General features: G+C 41.5%; 1 protein-coding gene across 1 annotated transcript in view; it reads left to right on the top strand.

Moving 5' to 3' along the window:
• Window positions 1–19,014, top strand: part of szt2 (SZT2, KICSTOR complex subunit) — a 119,312-nt gene that overhangs the window by 84,724 nt on the left and 15,574 nt on the right. The window contains 11 exon segments of the mRNA XM_022759035.1: window positions 270–400; window positions 2,827–2,874; window positions 3,796–3,917; window positions 4,494–4,679; window positions 8,551–8,806; window positions 8,928–9,007; window positions 10,130–10,255; window positions 11,524–11,726; window positions 12,348–12,444; window positions 14,489–14,569; window positions 15,003–15,077. Coding sequence (XP_022614756.1) covers window positions 270–400; window positions 2,827–2,874; window positions 3,796–3,917; window positions 4,494–4,679; window positions 8,551–8,806; window positions 8,928–9,007; window positions 10,130–10,255; window positions 11,524–11,726; window positions 12,348–12,444; window positions 14,489–14,569; window positions 15,003–15,077 — 1,405 coding nt within the window.

Below are 19,014 nucleotides of genomic sequence, written 5' to 3'. Positions count from 1 at the left end.
TAAAAACTGTTGCTGTATTAATGTTAATGTTGTGGTATTTACTTGTTATTGCTGTTGCATGTTGCCCAGGTCTAAATGATCTTGTCAGTCACTTGACTTTAATTGATGTTTTAACACCTCTCACTGTTTACATGCTAACTGACTTTCCAGCTATTTACTAGTTTCTCCTCCACAGCACGTAGACTAAGGTGACTGACCACCACTGCACTCTTTTTTGTTTATATATGTACATCACAATAATTGTTTTCTCTACCTCTAAAACCTTTTAGCTTCCCCCCATCTGGAGATGTATTTGTACCATTTGCTCATGTCCAGACCCTCAGCCAGGCTCCAGACTCCACAAGGAGCTTCATTCTCATTGGTCGCAACTTTCATCAGTGGCATTGTAGCACAGAGCAAGGTAACTGTCACCTTCTGCCTTGATGCTAATCCAGTGCTGCTTACTAAACTGTACAGTATAAACAGTGAATGATTATCAGTCCATAAAGCAACATGAACTGTGGTCAGTAGGTTTTCTTTCAGATACCTGCTAATGACATGATGTTTACTTCTTTATTTCTGGTTCATAAGTTGCATGTATAAGCTTAGAGGTACTAACATTCAAAGGCAACTGCAGCAGCAGATGAATTTGAACTGTTAGATGTCCATGACCTGGGAGACGGAGAAGCCAACGAGTACTGAGTTAAACAAGATTTTGACCTTTTGATTGTCATGAAAACTGAACCAGTTAGAGTCCAAAGTGGAATTGGAAACATTATGTTCCTGTAAATTGCCATTTGATAGTGTAATCTGTAATAAGGATTCTAACCCCTCATAACAAGTCCATCTCAATGTGCTCTACAAAAAAGCCTCTTGGACCATAAAAGTTTATCTTGATGGATTTTTTGCTAATATAATGTCTAAAACAATGAATGAAAATGAATGAACTTTTTGGATTTTAACTTTATGAACACAAAATTTTGTATACAGCCTTGATGGTGTGAGGTACATATTTTTGATATAAATGAGCGAGATCAACTGAAAAACATGGCCGCCATCAACCAAAATATCTTTGCAAAGGCTTAGCTCTTTAACCATTTGTCCAGTCATCATAAATCTTGTAACATAACTTCAGTCCATGATTTTTACCAAGTTTACCAAGTTTACCAAAGCATTTGGAGCACGACCTACAGGTGTTCCACAAATGCCACAAATGTGTATCTGAAAAGCTGGTGTACAAGTATTATTCAAAATCTGAAGTGCCATATCGATTGGTACAAGTGGGCGTGGCCTAACACATATCTGCTCATAACTCTGATGCCTTTGAACACTCCTGACTTCAGTGGAGACATCCTGCAATGTCTGAACATACACACTGAGTTTCATTCACATCTGATGAAAGGGGGACAAATGAGTGCTCAGGCTGTGTGATGACTCAGGGTGTGATTGGTCTCATTCCTTTAAACACAATCAAACTACCTGAAGTGACTTTGCTCAGCTTTGTAAAACCTGAAACTCACCTGTTGCTGCTCGTGGCTTTAACTTTTGGCAATTGAGCTGCTTTCTTCTGTTGTGGCTAAGAACCTGCTAACTGATGCTTGCGGCTACATTAATAGCATTGTTTTTTCTCCGTATGAGTTTTCTTGACAGTGTAACAGTGCCAGAGGATCCTGGCTGTGGCATATTTTGTTTAACTAGTCTGCTCCTTTTCAAAACTCTGTCTTTGGCTTTGGAGAAGACTTACCATATGTCACACACACCAAATCAATCAATATATCATTGGATTATAATGACAGGACAGAGGCTTTAATGTTTAAACTTGACTTTAATGTTGCAGCTGGTAAAGGTGCTGCTAATAGTTTAGATACTGCTGGGCGGATTAATCTGTTATAATAATAATAATAATAATAATAATAATAATACATCATCATTTAGTAGTACATTTTTAGCATTAATTATGGGTAACTTATATGATAGATACATTCACAGAGTAAAAAGTAAAATGTAGTGATGTATAAAGTAACATAAAAAAGAAATACTAAATTACAAGTCGAGGAAATTGTATTTGAGCAAATGTACTTAGTTACTTTGCTCCACTGACACTGAGCGTTGCTGGTTTGATTCAGCCTCTTGGTGTTTTAATGCAGTGAAGATGGAAACAACATCCAGCTGCTGAATTTATCAGTTGACTTCAACTCTTCTACTTTATTAGCAGCACAGTGGCTGCATTTAAAACTCTGTGATTGGATGTTTGGTACAAGGCTTTCTCGGACTTGCAGTTCTCTCAAAAAGTCATCTTATTCTCTTTAGTCTACCACTGCACCAGTTAAATGTTATTCCAGATGTTGGAAATGCCTCAGACAGTCTTCTAACCTCGTCTATGCCTCAGATTAATATGACCTTTATTTTGAAAGCCTGGCAGCTGATAAACTTCACCTCTCTCTGTGTCAGTGGTGACCTCTTTGTTTCAGTCATAACTGGGATGAAATCAATGGAAATAAATCCTCTGATAGTAAAGAAACAGTTCTCAGTGAAGGTAACTGATAGTTCACTGTAGCTGAAACTGAGAGTGTACAGTCTGAATCAACCTCTAACAACAGTATGTTGCTAACACCTGTCTGACCTTGTGTGTAGTGTAAAGGATGAGGACCTAGCATGAGTGTTTTGTGTGGAAGCTTTAAACATGCTGTCCTTGCTGCTGCTCTTTAATTCTGTTTCTCTGTCCATGCCAGCTGTCTAACATACCTGTGTTATTTTGCAAGTCTGTGCTTACATCAGTTTGTGTTGAGCTGTGTGTTTCACTGTCCATGCCGCCTTGCTGTTTGTACCATCTCTGTCTGCCTACAGAAGACAGTTCAGATGAAGAAAACACCCCAGTGCTAAATAGGTTCACACGTAAGTTTGCCTCTCAGCTTGACACATTGATGCTGATGGGATGTTTTAATTAATGTTTTAAAAAGATGATATATATGTTTAATTTACTTTATTTAATGTGTGTGTTAGTTAACAAACCAGCAGCTTTCAAACACAAAAGTGATTCAAAGTGTTTCCCGGTTTTACATGAGACAGAAAGCAAAGACATCAGGCTCTGTTTCTGTGAGTCAAGGTGTGAGGTACGAAGTGTTTGAGAATTAATGGGGTTTGTGTGAGAGGTGTGTGTGTGAACACTTTGTCAGTGCAGGGCTGCACTTTGTGCATCACACCTACATAAGAGTCCAATGACTTAATTTAAAAGATAAAAGGAAAATAAAACACATTAACACTGACGAGATAAACAGAGGTATATAAATCATAGTGTAGTTTTAGTGCAGTAACAAATATCCAGTTAGCTGCTGCTGTAGTTTAGAGACCTTAGATCTTGTGCAAACTGAAACACTATTATCTCTGACATCACTGCATCATTTCCTCTTTCATTTCATTCCTGCAAAGACACAATGTCCTGAACATATAGATAAACAGTGGAATGCAAAGAATAAACTCTCCATGTTTCTTCTCTCCCATTGATTATGTGCAGTACATTTGTGTGAACAAATGTGTGAATTTAAAGACCAGCATTACTGTTTCCTATAAAGCTTTTACTGTATGTATGTAATTCACTGCATTTGGCCTTATGGCTTAAAGACCCACTCAGTAGTTCTTCAGTAAATGTACAAATGAAAACTACTGCCATGTAAAACGTGATCTCTAAGTGATGGTCCGGTGCTGTTCATTGACTGCACGCCTACACTCTGTAAAGAAGAGATGAAGGAAGCCACAGCTTGCTGTGTGGTTTGATTCATATTTCTTTGCTGTCTCACTCAGTTCCTCTCTCTTCAGCTCATAAGGGCTTCCAGCGCTTTGAGGCTCTTGAGCAGAGTGATTGGTTCAGTCCAAGCCAGGCCGGGGCAGGACTCGCTCCCCGCCAGAGGTTCCTTTATATCAGCATCCTGGATAAAAAGGTGACTTGACATATGGAAGCCTCTGTATTGTGAACATCCCTCAGGCCAAGCAGAGAATTAAGATACCCTGTTTGTATTTAAATGTGATTACTTGGAGATGCATCATACCCTCACTGAGCACTTTATAAGGAACACCTATAAACCTGCTTGTTCATGCAGTTATCCAATCAGCCAATCATGCACCAGCAGTTATAAAATCCTGCAGATCCAGGTGAGGAGCTTCATGATTGTTGGTCTGAGTGTTTCTCAAACTGCTGATATCCTGGATTTTCTTTTTTTTTTTTTTTTTTTTTTTATAAAAGAGTTTTTACTCAGAAGGGAGCAACAACAAAAACATCCAGTGAGCAGCAGCTCACTGAGGAACTGAGAACTGAGGAACTACCCAGTGTTAGTGTGCTGTTCCTAATAAAGTGCTCACTGTGTGTATACTGCTAAGGCTTTACTTAGAGTGTATGTTGTTTTACCACTTAAACCTCATCATTGTGGGAGTGAAGCAGGACTTTACTCTTAAGTTCATCTGTGCTCAGTGAAGCTGCGTGAGATCAATGTTATAAGTTCTAACCATCTTCCCTGTAGGTGACTCTCTACAGCTACAACTGGTCTGTAGATCTAGGCGCCTCTCTGAATCGTGAGCTTGTCCGCCTTGTGAAGTGGCAGAATGCGAGGGCTCATGTTGTCCACTGCCTGCTCAACCAGAAGATGGGCCTCTTCCACCACTACTGCTTCTCTGATGCACCTCTCCATGAGATGGACTCCAAGCAGGTAGAAACACTGACATATTTCATAATAGGATGTAATATTTCAGAACTTCAGCATGGTGTAACACTGAACAATCACTCTTTAATCCTCTGACGGTGATGGTCTCATCTGCTTTTATATCCAACCATTTACCATAAGTCATAAGATATTTACATCTAAGTGAAAACTACGGTGGCCCTGAGAGCTCAATGCACTGCAACTCAAAACACATGCAAACAGACAAATCAAAAACATCTTCCGAAAACATCTTAATCAGTTTGACAGCACACAAGCTTCAAATACTCACACAACGCAAGTGTTTCCAGAGGACACTAAAAAGTGATGAACCCGGCAGGGACGCACTTGCATGGATGTATTATAATACATGTTTGTACATCACAGCATGTATGTATATGTATATGTGTGTTTATTTACTCTCCTGCTGTAAACAGACAAACTTGGGGGAACACTGCCCTGCTCAGACTGCAGTTCTTCATCCAGATGAGACTTCATTAAAACTGAATCAGGTCCAGGTGAAAAGTTTTCCAATCAGCAGTAGAAGAGATGCTGGAGGGACGAGGTGTCAGTGTCACTGCAGCTCCATCACAGATTGTTGCTACTTTATTTAGGCCTGATTTCTCTCTTCAGTATCTCAGCAGAACTGCTGGACCTCCTGTATTAAATGTGGTGCTGTGGATCAATATGTGACCAATGGTATGAACATCATAAACAAAAACAAGATTTGTCTGTGACGCATGTGACTAAGCATTTCTATTCTTCTTGATTATTACCCCTGTATTTTTCTGCCTTCTCCTGTTGTCCTGATCAAACCCTGGAAATAAACCCTGTCATGTATTTTTCAGAATGAAACATTTAACTCCCTCAATGCAATTTAGCCCTTGTCACTTTCCATTTATCCTTCTGGATTATTTATGATCAGCTCTGGTGTAGAAGTCTGGATAAGAAACTTTGAACACTCTGTAGTTTTTTTTTAAGTGTGCTGCCTGTTACAAAACAGTTTTCTAAGCATATTTAACATTCCCCCGTCCCCCTCCATCCTGATATCATGAGTCAGCTGTCAAATCAACCTCACTGTTACAGGGGAGTGAGAGGGCAGGGGTGCACAAAGACTCCATTTCTAACTTCAAGTCCAGTGATTTATTTTTTACTTTATTACGTGATTACAAAACAAGTGAAGATAAGGGTAACAATACTGAGACGGGGACAGGGACCAGATCGGCCAACCAAGGGGCAAGCCCAGAGGCCAGGTGGTAGTTTTTTGTTTTGTTTTGTTTTGTTTTGTTTTGTTTTGTTCTGTGTTTTTTTCTTCCTCCTTTTTCAGGAGGAGGTTTGCTCAACCTGGTTGGTTGATTGTGGTGGGGGGTGAGAGTTTTGGTGGGCAACCCTCAGATCTAGGGAAGATGTTTTGCACATCCTAACAACACCCCTGTTGTTATTTGGGTGGAACCCACACAACACCAGCATCCAATCCCCGTGTAACACCTAGTATAATAATTTTAATTTCAATAGCCACTGGTCAGAAGCTGGAGAGTACTTATAATTCAGTATATATAAGATTTGTACTAAGGGCAGTTTGTGTAACTGTGTCAAGTTTTGTTTGTATTCTGGTAACACAGTAGAGAGTTTGAGAACTGGGCGTTGTGACTCGCAGGTTGTTGTGTCCAGTTTTGGAACAGGCTGTGAAAATGTATGTAGAGAAAGCACATGAGTAACACTCTTTAGCAGCTGCAGTTGCAGTAAACTAACAATGTTCCCATTTTCCCCATCACCATTAACATTCATGTGAAGTAAAAGGTCATTGTCTAAGGAAGTAATCAGCCCCCACGGTTTCTAAAAGTCCATTGAACGAGCTGGTAGAGACACACTGCTCCGAGATAAAACTTCCTGTTAATACATACCACATCAGTTCAGATGTGTAATCTATAAAATGATTTTGCACTGACACAGTCTTTGCAGTTGTATCAAAAGTAGCAGTGTTCTGAGTTGTGTGCAGAGATACACTTCACATTGTTTAATTTAACCTATAGTAACTAGATCAATGATAGCATTGTTAGGAAAGGAGGGACTGACCCTCAGAGTGCTGCAAGAGCTCTGCTATGATCTGCAGGATGCACTGAGCATGTACATGGTCGATGGTGAATGTTGGGAAATGATGAATTAGAAGCAGAGTGAATTAACCAACCAGTGAGCCCAGAAATCTCCATGAATAATCTGTGTCCAGTTGTTTGTAGTAATTTGAAGAAATAAAAACTTGTTGGTAACACGCACCTCTCATCTCATCTGATGTGATGAGGGCCAAGTAGAAGGTCTCTGTGTGGACATCTGCAAGAACGCCTGTGATTTAATGTACGTGCAACAGTGGCAGATGATGACACGATGCTCATTACTGCATGAATTAGTGTTTAATCAAGTAGCCGCTAGTTTAAAGAATAACATCCAGAATGAGTGGGGGTTTTAGGGTTAATAGAGGCCCATCAGAGCATTTTTGCCCCTGGGGCCCCCTAGCAGTTGAATCTGGTCATGGTGTTGTGGACATGCAGCGCAGTTGAGTTTAATTGAAAAAAGGTTAAAAATACAGAAAAATGTCACACACGGTGTTTTCCTACATTGTTTTGTGTAACAGGCGGAAGCAGGGATTTATTAGAGCAGCACTTTACAGCAGAGAAAGACACCAAATGCCCTTTCAGCCCGACCCCTCCAGCAAATTACAAAACAAGCTCAAAGAATAGAAAGAAGCAAACTTTTGCTTTCCCTCCGACGGCCCGCTCTTCATCACAGCATCACTAATGAGTGCAGACAGAAGGCAGAGTCAGAGCAGCAGAAAATTTGCCTGAACAGAGCTTCATCTGTCATGGTCCTGATGAGAAGCAGAGGGAGCACCAGTGCAGTTTGACCCTCCAGCCTGTGGGCATGGTGCACTCTGCCACACTGGGGCATCTGGTCCCTGAGCTGCTTCACTGAACAAACTCGCCCAAAAGTTCCTCTAAACAGCAACCAGGGAACACCAACACTTCTCTAGACATCCAAGTATCTAGTAATAATACCAATCAACACTAATGTGCACTGCTATGAATATACAATGTACAATGTATAAACCTCTCCTCTCTACCGTACCTCCACTGGACCACCTTAGTCCTGTGGTCATAGCCACAGGTCATGGCAGTTACTCAGCGTGGGACCCGGAGCATCTAAGTGTTAAAGCTGACCATGCAGACACTAATGCTTTAACCACCACAGGGTGAGCACATACAGAGCAATCACAAAGTATCAGACCCTTCACTCTTTCACATGTTGTCATTTTGCAGCCTCATGCTAAAATCATTATGATTAATTTTTCCTCATCAGTCTTCACTCAACCCATGAGGACAAAGTAAGAACTGAATTTTAGGCAAATTTAGTAAAAGGGAAAAATCTGAAATATCACATTGACATAAGTATTCAGACCCTTTACTCAGGACTTCGATGAAGCGGTGATTACAGCCTCCAGTCTTCTTGGGTGTCTGCCTGATAACCTTTTACATCTGGGTTTGTGGGTTCTCTGCCGTTCTCTGCAGATCCTCTCAGACTCTGTCAGGCTGATGGGAACCGTCAAGAACATTCACAGAGTTGTCTCTAAACCACTCCTGTGTTGTTTTGGCTGTGTGCTTAGAGTCATTGTCCTGTTGGAAGAGGAACCTTTAGACCCAGTCTGAGGTTCTGAGCTCTGGACCAGGTTTTCATTTAGGAAATCTCTGTACCTTGCTCCATTAAGCTTCCCCTCAGTCCTTACCAGTCTGCCTGCAAGCACATGGGCCAGCTTTTATAGTATTTTTTCAGCAGTTTTTATTAAGTCATTCCACTGATTCTTTCTTTCACTTTATCTCCGTCTTTCCAGAACCCCAACCCGTTCCTCGGCCCCTCCACGGAGCCTGATGCGTTGCTGCGTAGTGCGGTTCCTCCTCTGCCCAGTAAAGAGCAGGGCAGGCTGGGCAGCTCTGGCCGGAGTCTTGCGCCGCTCCACTTCCCCTCTGAGCTGCTTCCTTTTGATGAGGCCCTGAGGGACATCTGCACCACCCGACCATTGATAGAGGGGGACGCGGTGACCCGACATGGCGGGCAGCTCTTGGACATCAAAGCTGCTGAACGAAAAGGTTAATCCTGCTTCTACCACAACTAATACTAATACTAATGATGATGATGATAATAATAGAGTTTCTGTCCAGTGATGCAGTCAGAGGAGGAGTGGTAATGACTTTGACTTTGTGCTGACAGAACTGGAGAAGCAGATGAAGATAGAGAACCTGTTTGTGACTTGGCAGCAGAGGTCAGCACAGTCTAACATGCCCATCTCAGTAAGTCCTGACAAAAACATTTCATATATTTAAATACACTATTGTAATAGTTGAAAGAAATATTCATTCTGCAGGGAAATTGGACAGAATCAGATATTTCTTCTCCTCATATACAGTGAGTCAGCTTCAACAGTTAAAATCACAGTAATAGCCGACATCACGTTTGTCATTTGTCTGACATCATCATCACTGTGATACAAATCTAAGCAGCCTCAGTCAGAACAGTTGTTTCACTTCAGTGCATCACAGTTCACGGGGAAGGATGGAGACAGTGTTGAGGAGAGGGACACTGGGCCCTCAGCTACAGTTTCTTCATTTTTACTGTGACTGGAAACATGAAAAGACTGGCTGCAATACCAACACAGTCTCAACTGTTGCTGTTCTTGAACCTTTCTGGTTATAGTTATGAAATCTACAGTCTCTTCTAAGAGTTTTGCTATAAAAACTTTGCATCATATTTCAAGCAAAGTCTAGTTTGTCAAAGTTGAGTGAGGATGACACCTACCAGTCTCAAACCACTAAAGTGGGTCTGAAAGCTAAACACTGTTGGTACTTACTGTATGTAACAGCACCATGTGTGATTATGAATATCAGGCTCAATTACAACTATACTTACATCAGCATCAGTGGTATTGAAACAGACCTGCTGTATATGAACAGTGACCTCAGATAACCTCTGTTATGATCAAACTGACTGGACTTTACAGTTATTCTTTCCTCAAGTGTTAGTGAAGTTTAACATGGTGTTGGACACATTATAAACATGATTTCAACAATATTACAACAAATTGGATGAGAAGAGGGTGCCAGACTTGAGTATCAATTCCTGTAGTGTGACAGCAACCTAATATCAACAATAGCTAATGGGCACCGGCAGGACCTGGGGATGGTGCCTCTCACTGCTCTGTGGTTTTGAGGAACTACAATTACAGTTCACTCCACAAGGAAATCATTTAGTAATGCTGTGTTTCAAAATGGGGAATATCTGGCCTAATTAAAAAGGTTTCTGTCTGCCACACTGACATCTCGGCAGAGGTCACATGCTAGCATCGTGCTTAAGTGTATCCTCTACAGTATCATCATCTTATCTTATTGTGACAATAACCATGGGTGTGTGAACAGGGGGTAGACTTGGAGACCCTGAAGCAGTCGTCCAGGCTGGTCCACTACTGTGCCACCCCTCTCCTCTTTGACCCTGTCTTCCGGAAGCAGATCCAAGAGGAGCAGATTGTTCAGCCTCCAGTGAAGGTATGTTCACTCTGACTGACACTCTGCCGCCTGAGTCAGAGGGAAGTCACAGGAAGTTCAAGTGTCCTGAACTGGTGTTTGTAGATTTTATGAGTTGTTTACATTAACATACACCCTACTGACCACACACACAAACTACACCAACATCTTCTCTGTTGAAGCTCCTGTGTGACATCAGCTCATGTTTGGGGGTTGTTAGGTAAAAACAATGAAAGTCATTCTAATGTGCCTGTCCATCCAGATGTTGCTGCTCATCTGCTTCCAGTTTGTGGTGGCAGCAGAGTAGCCTGGGCGACCATAGATGAGTGTTTGTGTAAATTTACAGGTAAATCAGATCTTTGCTCTCAGCTCAGCTCCAGATTCATGTGACAATGTCCGCATCGCTCCTGTCACCACAACTGTCCATCTTTCAAGGTAGATGGACTCCTTCAGTTAGGGCACCTCCTCCCAAATTGTTTCCCAGCGGAATATTTGATCTAATGCTCTAATGTTGTAGCTCATTTTGGCCTCCATCCATTTCTACCAAATCATAGACACCTTCACCAGCCACAGGGTGTTTTCAGGTGCTGGGGTCGGTCTGGTTGAGCCATGACATGTTTCCATTATAGCCTCACAGCACAAGATAACTGCTCTACACTGTTGTGGTCCTGCTTGGTACTTGAGCTGAGCATGGCCGACCCATCAACCAGATATGGACATACCCTGCACTGTTTGCTCTTGTTGTTGTAGGGAGAAACTATACAAAATAAAAACCCAGTGAGCTGTAGATGAGATGAACCGCTGCAGGTGACAGATGGTGTGACATCATCATTACCTTGCTATGTGGTGCAGTGGAAAAACAGCCATGCTAGCATTGCTCAACTTCCTCATGGCTGTTCACAGCAGGATATTTCAGGGCCTTCACACACAGCTGCCTGACTACATCCACAGTTAACGTCCCCTGTAGAAGGAAGCCTCAGCAATGAGACAAAGACTTTGAACATGACACATATGTTTTCCAGGACACAACCAAGATACTCCAAGAGGACAACAGGCAGCCTTCTTGTTGTGTGGTGAAAACTCCAACATAGTCAAAGGAGTCAAAAGGTTGTTCAATTGTTCGTAGTCTCTCAGCTTTGGTCACTGTGCCCCACACAGAGCTCAAAGGGTCATGAGGACAAATCACATTAGGACACTAACGTATTTGATGTCAGCTAACTGTTTGTGTGTTTAAGTGGTGTGTTCTGTTCTGTAAATGTTAATGAAACTGTGATACTTGTGTGTGACAGAAACGGCATCGCTCCAGTGACTCCACAGCATCAGGACGGGACCGAAGCTACAGCACTGACTCGGCAGACATGCTGCCCAGCCGCCTGAAGGAAGAACCCTGGCTGCTCGAGATTTCCAGCACCTTCCTCCAGCAGTACGTCCAGTACCTGCAGAGCATGGGTTTTATCCTGGTCCAGGTCCGGCCTCAGTCTCCAGCTCGCAGGTCTGTCTATGAGAAAGCGTTATTTTCATATTTTGTTTACTTGACCACTGCCTCCGTTTGCTGGTTGGAACATGTTAGGATGATTTTGTAGACTTGAACGCATATGACAGGATACTGCTGTAAACTGTGAAGCAGGACACATCCTGCACATCCAGTCCTATTGACAGAAGATAAAGTAGATACACTTAAACTCAAGTCCTAAACTGTTTTCATCCAATACAACAGCCCCAGCCTTTGGAAAGATCTGATTCCTTTAGTAAATCAATGACACTGTGTGTTAAACAGCATCAGTGTTTTTCCTCATGTATCTGATCATTCCATTTCTGCCTCTCTACCAGTCCCTTAGTCTCCTCTCTTCCTCCATTGTAGCTACATTCATCCATTAGTCATCACATGTGTTTTGACCCTCCTCTGACCTCTGACCTCCTGGCATTGCTGCCCCATGGCTGATGGTTGGAGCATATGCCTGTCCTGCCTGCCTGTCACTTTCTAGGCTCAGACCATGTGACTCATTCTGAATTGTGTCTTATGGCTTGGGTACGTGCTGGTCCATCAGCCCCTGGGCTTAGACTGCTCTGCTTTGACCAGACCCCAACTGACTCCACCCCCGCTCTCTTACAGCATCGCCCGGGCCCGTGCAGCCATGCTGAGCTCGATGTCGTCAGAAGCCAGGATGTCTTTTTCTTATGTAAAGCAGAAGAGTGAGGATAGCCCTAAGGTTAGTGGTCACCTTAGAGACGCAGAGATCTTCAGCCGGGCTGTGCTGTTGAAATGAATAAAATTACAAGAAAATGTCTAATTTTCAAAACTAAGTCCATGGATCCAGCTGTTCCCCAAAGACTTCCCTTCATTCCTCCTAATGATTTTTATTTTATTTTTCATTTTAATCTATTCCCTGAGCCACATTCAATTTGTGAATATATTTGTAGAGGCTAAACAGTAGTAAAGGTAGGAACAGTGAGGTTAAACAGTACTGTATACATGATCTAAGAAACAACCTGCACTGCCTACAGAAGGAATATCTAAACACGGACTAAAGTGCTGTGATATGGATGAGGTGAGGCAGACCATATAGACTGAAGGCAGTGCTGTGAGTCAAAGTGCTAGCTCAGTATAAACCGGGCACTAAGGGCCTGATTTACTAAGATCCAAAATAAAGAGCGCTAAGTTGCGTGTGCACACGGATAGATTGCACGCGCTGCCTGTTTGGGGCTTGTGGGTGATTTACTTAGATTAACAGCGCAATTGACTACAGGTGCAAAAGTGATTGAGCCCGCCCTATTTAAATGAGGATTTTGCGCGAGTTAAGGGTGTTCACCATGGCGAATGCAAACGAGCAGACCCAACGGAAGCACAAAAGCAAATTTGAAGCCACGGAATTGGAGGTGCTGGTACAAGAGGCAAACAAGCACATTTGTGAGTTTCATAGCAGGCACTGCATGACTCCTCCTTGTGACTGGATCCAAATCAGCTCCTACTTCACGGAGAAGCTCCAAAATGGCATCGCCGGATAACCGATATGTCTCGATTATTTTTTCTTCTGCCATTCCAAAAAGAGTGACATGAACAGAAAAGATGCATTCTCTCCGTTGCCTGTCGTGCCTACGCTGCCTCCTTGCAACAATGACCGCAGCCATCTGTGCACACGGCTGTGCCAGGTAGCCTAAGACTTGACTTTCAAACGTGCTAAATATAGACGCAAAAATAATCAGCGCAATTAGTTTCAGGTTTGGTAAATCACATTGCGTGCGCAAAATGATTCTATTGCATCTACTCCTCCCAATATTTTGCGCGTTCTGGCAGGCACGCCTATATTGCATATTCATGAAGGCAGAAGCGCAAAATGGATAGCGCGCGTTATTTTGCCCGACTGACAGACGCAATCCTCGGTGCGCCCGGTTGGTAGATCAGCATCAACATGTGTTTGCGCGTGCTGTCGTGTTTGCGCATGTTTTTACGCACGCAAAGCTTTAGTAAATCAGGTCCTAAGAGTTGTGTAACTGCACTAAACAGTAGCAGCAGGAATTGTCCTGTCAGACAGTTTATATTTAAGGTTGACATGCTGTCATTAATATGGCAGTTAGTTTAGTGACATATACAGGAAGCAGTCATGTACCAGTGTCTTAAAGACATTCAAAAAAAGATCTGTTTGTTCATGTTTGACCAGCACAAAGCCAAAAGCTGGAGATCAAGCTAACACTTGACCTCATGCTTTTCTTTGTCTGCATTCTTCACAGTAAATCAGATTCATGCTTCTGAGAACAGTGTTGTGATAGTGTGTTTGGAGCTGTAATAATGAAACAGGACTGTAGTGCTCACTTCCCTGCAGGGCCATCAAGAAACATGGAGTCTGTGTTTCAGTCAGACAGTGGTAACCTTTTCAGAGCTGCTTACATCAGTCAGAGGAGGGAGAAGCTCTTTGTCCTTGTTGATGCACAGATGATAAGTCACAGAACCCACTTTTGAACTGGAACCAGTACTGTTTTTATAGGAACCTGGAGATGTTTGAAGTTCATTTTTATTATCTGCACTTTAAGAGAACATAGCCAAGCAGAAAATATGTCATGTGTGTAGCCTCTCCTCTGTCTTTAAATCTTCTGCTCATCATTTGGTGTCTGCATGAAACTTTTACATCCAACTGTGTACTGTAACCTGGAGGGCAGAGTCACAGCACAGAACATCAGTAGTATGACTTAAATTACCTACAAACAGCTCTACTACACCAACAAGTTGTAAGATTTTTCTGTGAATGAACCTTGCAGACAACAGCATCTTGCACCACTGCATATCACCTCCAGAGGGCGTTGCCAGGTGGGATTGTCCTCATGGAACTGGCTTTTCAGGTGAGATGAGGATGATGAAGGGCACTCATCACTATGCTCATTAACTTACTGTGTTTGTTAACACCACATCTTTTCTCCCCATGATACATAAGTGTTGCTCTGTAGGCAAACGCGATACAGTTCATGTTTGAATTTGAGTGTCAGTAAAGTAGGTCTGCTTCCACTGTACATCTTCTGGCCTATAAAGTCAAGAATGACAATTTGTTTCCTGGTTTCTGTTTTTTTTTTTTTTTTTTTTTAATTAGCTTTTGACCTGTTTGTTGTGCTTGTGTGGATGGATTAATCTTAATTTCCATTAATGGCTGTTTTAAAGGTCTTCCCTGTCTCCCTGAAACCTGTAGCTCTGATAAACAGTAAACTTACTCCCTGTGTTTTACGTACTGGTCATAATGATTTGTTTAGTTAATAACCATGTGTCTCCTCCTCCTACCAGGGCTGTTACTTCTGTGTGAAGCAGTATGCACTGGAGTGTTCCCGCATTCCCATGGGCCAGACAGTCAACTCTCAGGTAAATGTTGGCTCTGCTGGGTGATACACACACAGCTGTTTATATTTTTCTCTGGGGTTTTGTATGGACTGAAAGGATAAAGCATGAGCAGTATTCTACAGTTTGGTGCTAAAATATACCTCAACTCTTCAATATGGGGAGAACTATAATTAGAACTATAAACTAATACCATTAAATGTCTGTCAGGGTATAATGTGTGTTTACCATGAGGTCTAAGTGCAGACCAGCTGGAGACCATTAGTGGCTCAGATACTGCAGACAGTTTAATCCAGAGTTGGTCTCTGACAGAAGCTGGTCAGGATGTTTGATGTGAAGAGGTGAAAATGTCTCTGCATCACCCGCCCATTGTGCAACTCTTTAGAATAGTAATCTGCTGTAAGTACGTGTCACTGTAGTAGTACTTTTATTGTGCTGCAGTGCACAATAAAACACTGCATCTTCAGTTCAGTTAAAATGAGCAATCTAGGCCTCCAGAATTCTAAATCAGATTCAGATATTCTAGGCCTCTGTGTCGGTGACCGTCGTGCGTCCCATTCTCATGAATACAATTGTTCACTTGGACTCAAAGATGAACTGAGTGAATTTTCTTGGTTGAAGGTCAAAGGTCACTGTGACTACAGAAAACACATTTTTGGCCACAACTTACAAATTCATGCTAATAAACTGCAGCTGGACTGGTAATTCTATACACGACTCATGAGCCCTGGTAATCTGATATTTCCTGTCGAATACTGAGTCATAATGGACCAGTGTGTGTATAGAGGTGTGAGTGGTTATTCTGTAGCAGTCTGGTGTCACTGTGCTGCTGCCTTCAGATGGCTGCAGGGATTTAAGAATGTGAGAATCATTTCTTAATTTATAGATCAGTGCAGACAGATTTACTGATGTCTCTGCTCTAACTACAGTGAAAGTTCATTTTTGATGCATAATTTAAATACATGATTTAAACACAGGAGTGCTTAATTACATTAGTTAAATTACATTTTAGGCATTATTCAGTTATTTCTGCACATTTGCTGCAACGGTTTTGTTTGCCCTTCACAAAGCCACGTTCAGGGTCAAGAAAACAGGACCACAGTACTGCTTGTTCTGGGTAGTGTGCTGCAACGAAAATAGTGCCCTTGGTGCTCCACTGAGTCTTTAGAGTAGCCGGACAATGTGAGTCAAAATAAACTACAGTGTTCATGTTGATGAAGGAACCAAAGCAAAAGTGTGACTCACTGATGTGGTTTTAATAGTTTTTGGAAACAAGGGGGCTCAGAGGAATAATTCTGTTGTACACAGAGCTTACAATGACAATAAAGGCTTTCTAATTGTAATAAGATGTATCAGGCTTTGATACTCACACAGTACTTGTCAGTAGGAGACATTCATTGTTGGTTCAGGTCTTTTCATGTGGTTTATTTATTGACAAAGAGAAAAATACTGATCTAGCATACATGTTGATATGAATACATGTCTTTAGCAGCACGATTCTGTTGACTGAACACTTGTTGTCAGTGATAAGCACAGCGTGAGACTGTGATTTCAGCACACATACCTACTGTTTCTCAGGTCCCCAGGGTTCAGCTGATGGACTTGTCTTCCTCTTTCTCTTCCTCTCTCATTCTTTCACTCTTGCGCATATTAAAGCCCAACTGAGGCCATGCTGGTCAGGACTGCTTTGCATGACTTTCAATGTTCAGATGTTTCTTAGCATTTTTTTGCCCTTACCATTTCTTACCATGGTTCAGTACGTAGAGGCTCATCATTCAGTAGAGAAAAGAGAAGAAAGTTACATTAACTGTAAATGTAGATGATAAAATCAGTTCTTACTCACAACTTAAACATTACAGTGATCAAACCATATGATCAATAAAAAAAAAAGAAAATTGAATATACAGTGCCAAGAAAAAGTAAGTGAACCCTATGGAATTACCTCCATGTATGTATAAATATTTTCTTTAAATATGATCAGATCTTCATCCAAGTTACAATTTTGAACAAACACAATCTATTTTAACTAATAACGCACAAATCATTATTTTGTTCTTGTGCATATTGAAAATATCATTCAAACTATCACAGTGGAGGTTGGAAAAAGTATATGAATTGGGTTAGGGTTATCAAACCTGGAGTCCAGTCAATGAAACAAGACTGGAGGTGTGGGTTAGAGACACTTTGGCTAAAAATAGAATATTTAGAGTTTGCCGTTCACAAGAAGCATCTGCTGATGTGAACCATGGATCACAAAAAAAGCTCTCAGAAGACTTGTGATCAAGCTGAAAGGGTCACAGAGTCATCTCAAAGAGTTTAGATCTTCATCAGTCCACAGTCAAACAAACTGTCTATAGATGGAGATGGTTTAGTTCTGTGACTACTCGCCCTTGAAGTGGACATCCAGCTAGGATGACTCCAAAAACTCAACACAGATGCTCAGTAACATTATCAAAGAAGCTCAGAGTAACAGCTGAAGGCTTAAAGGAATGGTTACCATCTCTGTTCATGAGTCTACCACACACACATCATGGAGCATGGTGTCCTGCCACAGACACCATGGAGGAAGCTGTTGCTCTCCAAAAAAACATTGTTGCACCCTTGAAGTTTATCAAAGAGCAGCTTTCCAAATTCCAAAGGGTTCACATACTTTTTCTTGCCACTGTATTTCATCAGTATGTCTGTAATTGTTACAACAAAGGACTCTGACTCTCATTTTTCTAAAATAAAAAATGAAAGTTGTCCATTAAAGGTGCTTTATGTGCTGTTAGGATTAACAGCAGTTTACAATAGCTTCAGCCATCGTTGGTGTTTACAAGACGAGAGGTAGAGTACGTCCGCTGAGCAGCTACATCTTCTTCCTTTCATGTTGGACTGAGTGCAGATAGACACCACGGTCACTCACTATCACCAATAGCAAAAACTTAAATATAACACATTTATTGGACAGTTTTATATTATCAGACCCTTTTTTCTTACTGTTTCTGCCCCATGATGAGATAACATACAGTAACCTCACTTTTATTCCTAATGCCTGGAAAGCTGTACATCTTGCCTCTGCGTAAAGCAGATAGAAATAGTTATCATCCATTTTCAAAGCTATCTTGTATGGCAAAACACTTCAATCTTAAATTAGTAACCAACTTCTATTCATTTACATTATTATATAGGTACCCATGTTTTAAAATAGATGGAATCACTCGAACAAACACTTAGGCAAGGTGCACTCCTGTGCACTGTGGTATGCCCAAAAAAAGCCAGAAAAAAGTTTGCACCCCCCCACCCCACAATTTTCATTATTTGCTCATTAAAAGGGAAGCAACAAATAAAGGATCAACGTTGAATTTTGATGACTCTTGGCTATATGAATCCTATTTATTCAACTTACTTTTACTCCATATTTCTCCCCTCATCCACGCCCGCCCCCAAGTTTTAGAAGCAGTGGGCTAACTGAACAGTAATAATTTGGTTCTCCCTACACTGAAGAAAATTGTGTTCCCAACCAAAAGTCCTTAACCGGTGGTTCTGGGGTAAAACAGCTGATAGAGACCACTACAGACATGGTAAGACTTTACTGGAAGTATTGTAAGAGCATCTGTCAGTGTCCACATGTGTTTCTACATCTGCAACTCAAACACAGCTCAATGATGATGATTATACTTTTATTATTCATTCTTTTGGTCTGAATCACTGACTTCACTTACATACACTTCATATTGTCTGGCCTTCATGTTAATCTAGTGAGTTAAGTCACAGTGATGAAGAATATCTGCTCAGTCACTTCACTGCCAAGTTTCTATTTAACTTCTATCCATAAAATTAACAGGTAATTTGGTGTGTGGTGAAGTAGAATAATAGACAGAATAACAGGAACAATAGTTGATCTGCAGCTGAAACATAAACACATGTAGTTTATTTGAACATTTGAACAAAGGAATGATGCTGTATTTTTCTAATGAGG

This window comes from Seriola dumerili, unplaced genomic scaffold (assembly GCF_002260705.1).
Source record: "Seriola dumerili isolate Sdu_G_001 unplaced genomic scaffold, Sdu_1.0 BDQW01000319.1, whole genome shotgun sequence".
NCBI lineage: Eukaryota > Metazoa > Chordata > Actinopteri > Carangiformes > Carangidae > Seriola > Seriola dumerili.
Note: the sequence above shows the minus strand (reverse complement) of the source record. Positions and strands in the feature narration are given on the sequence as shown.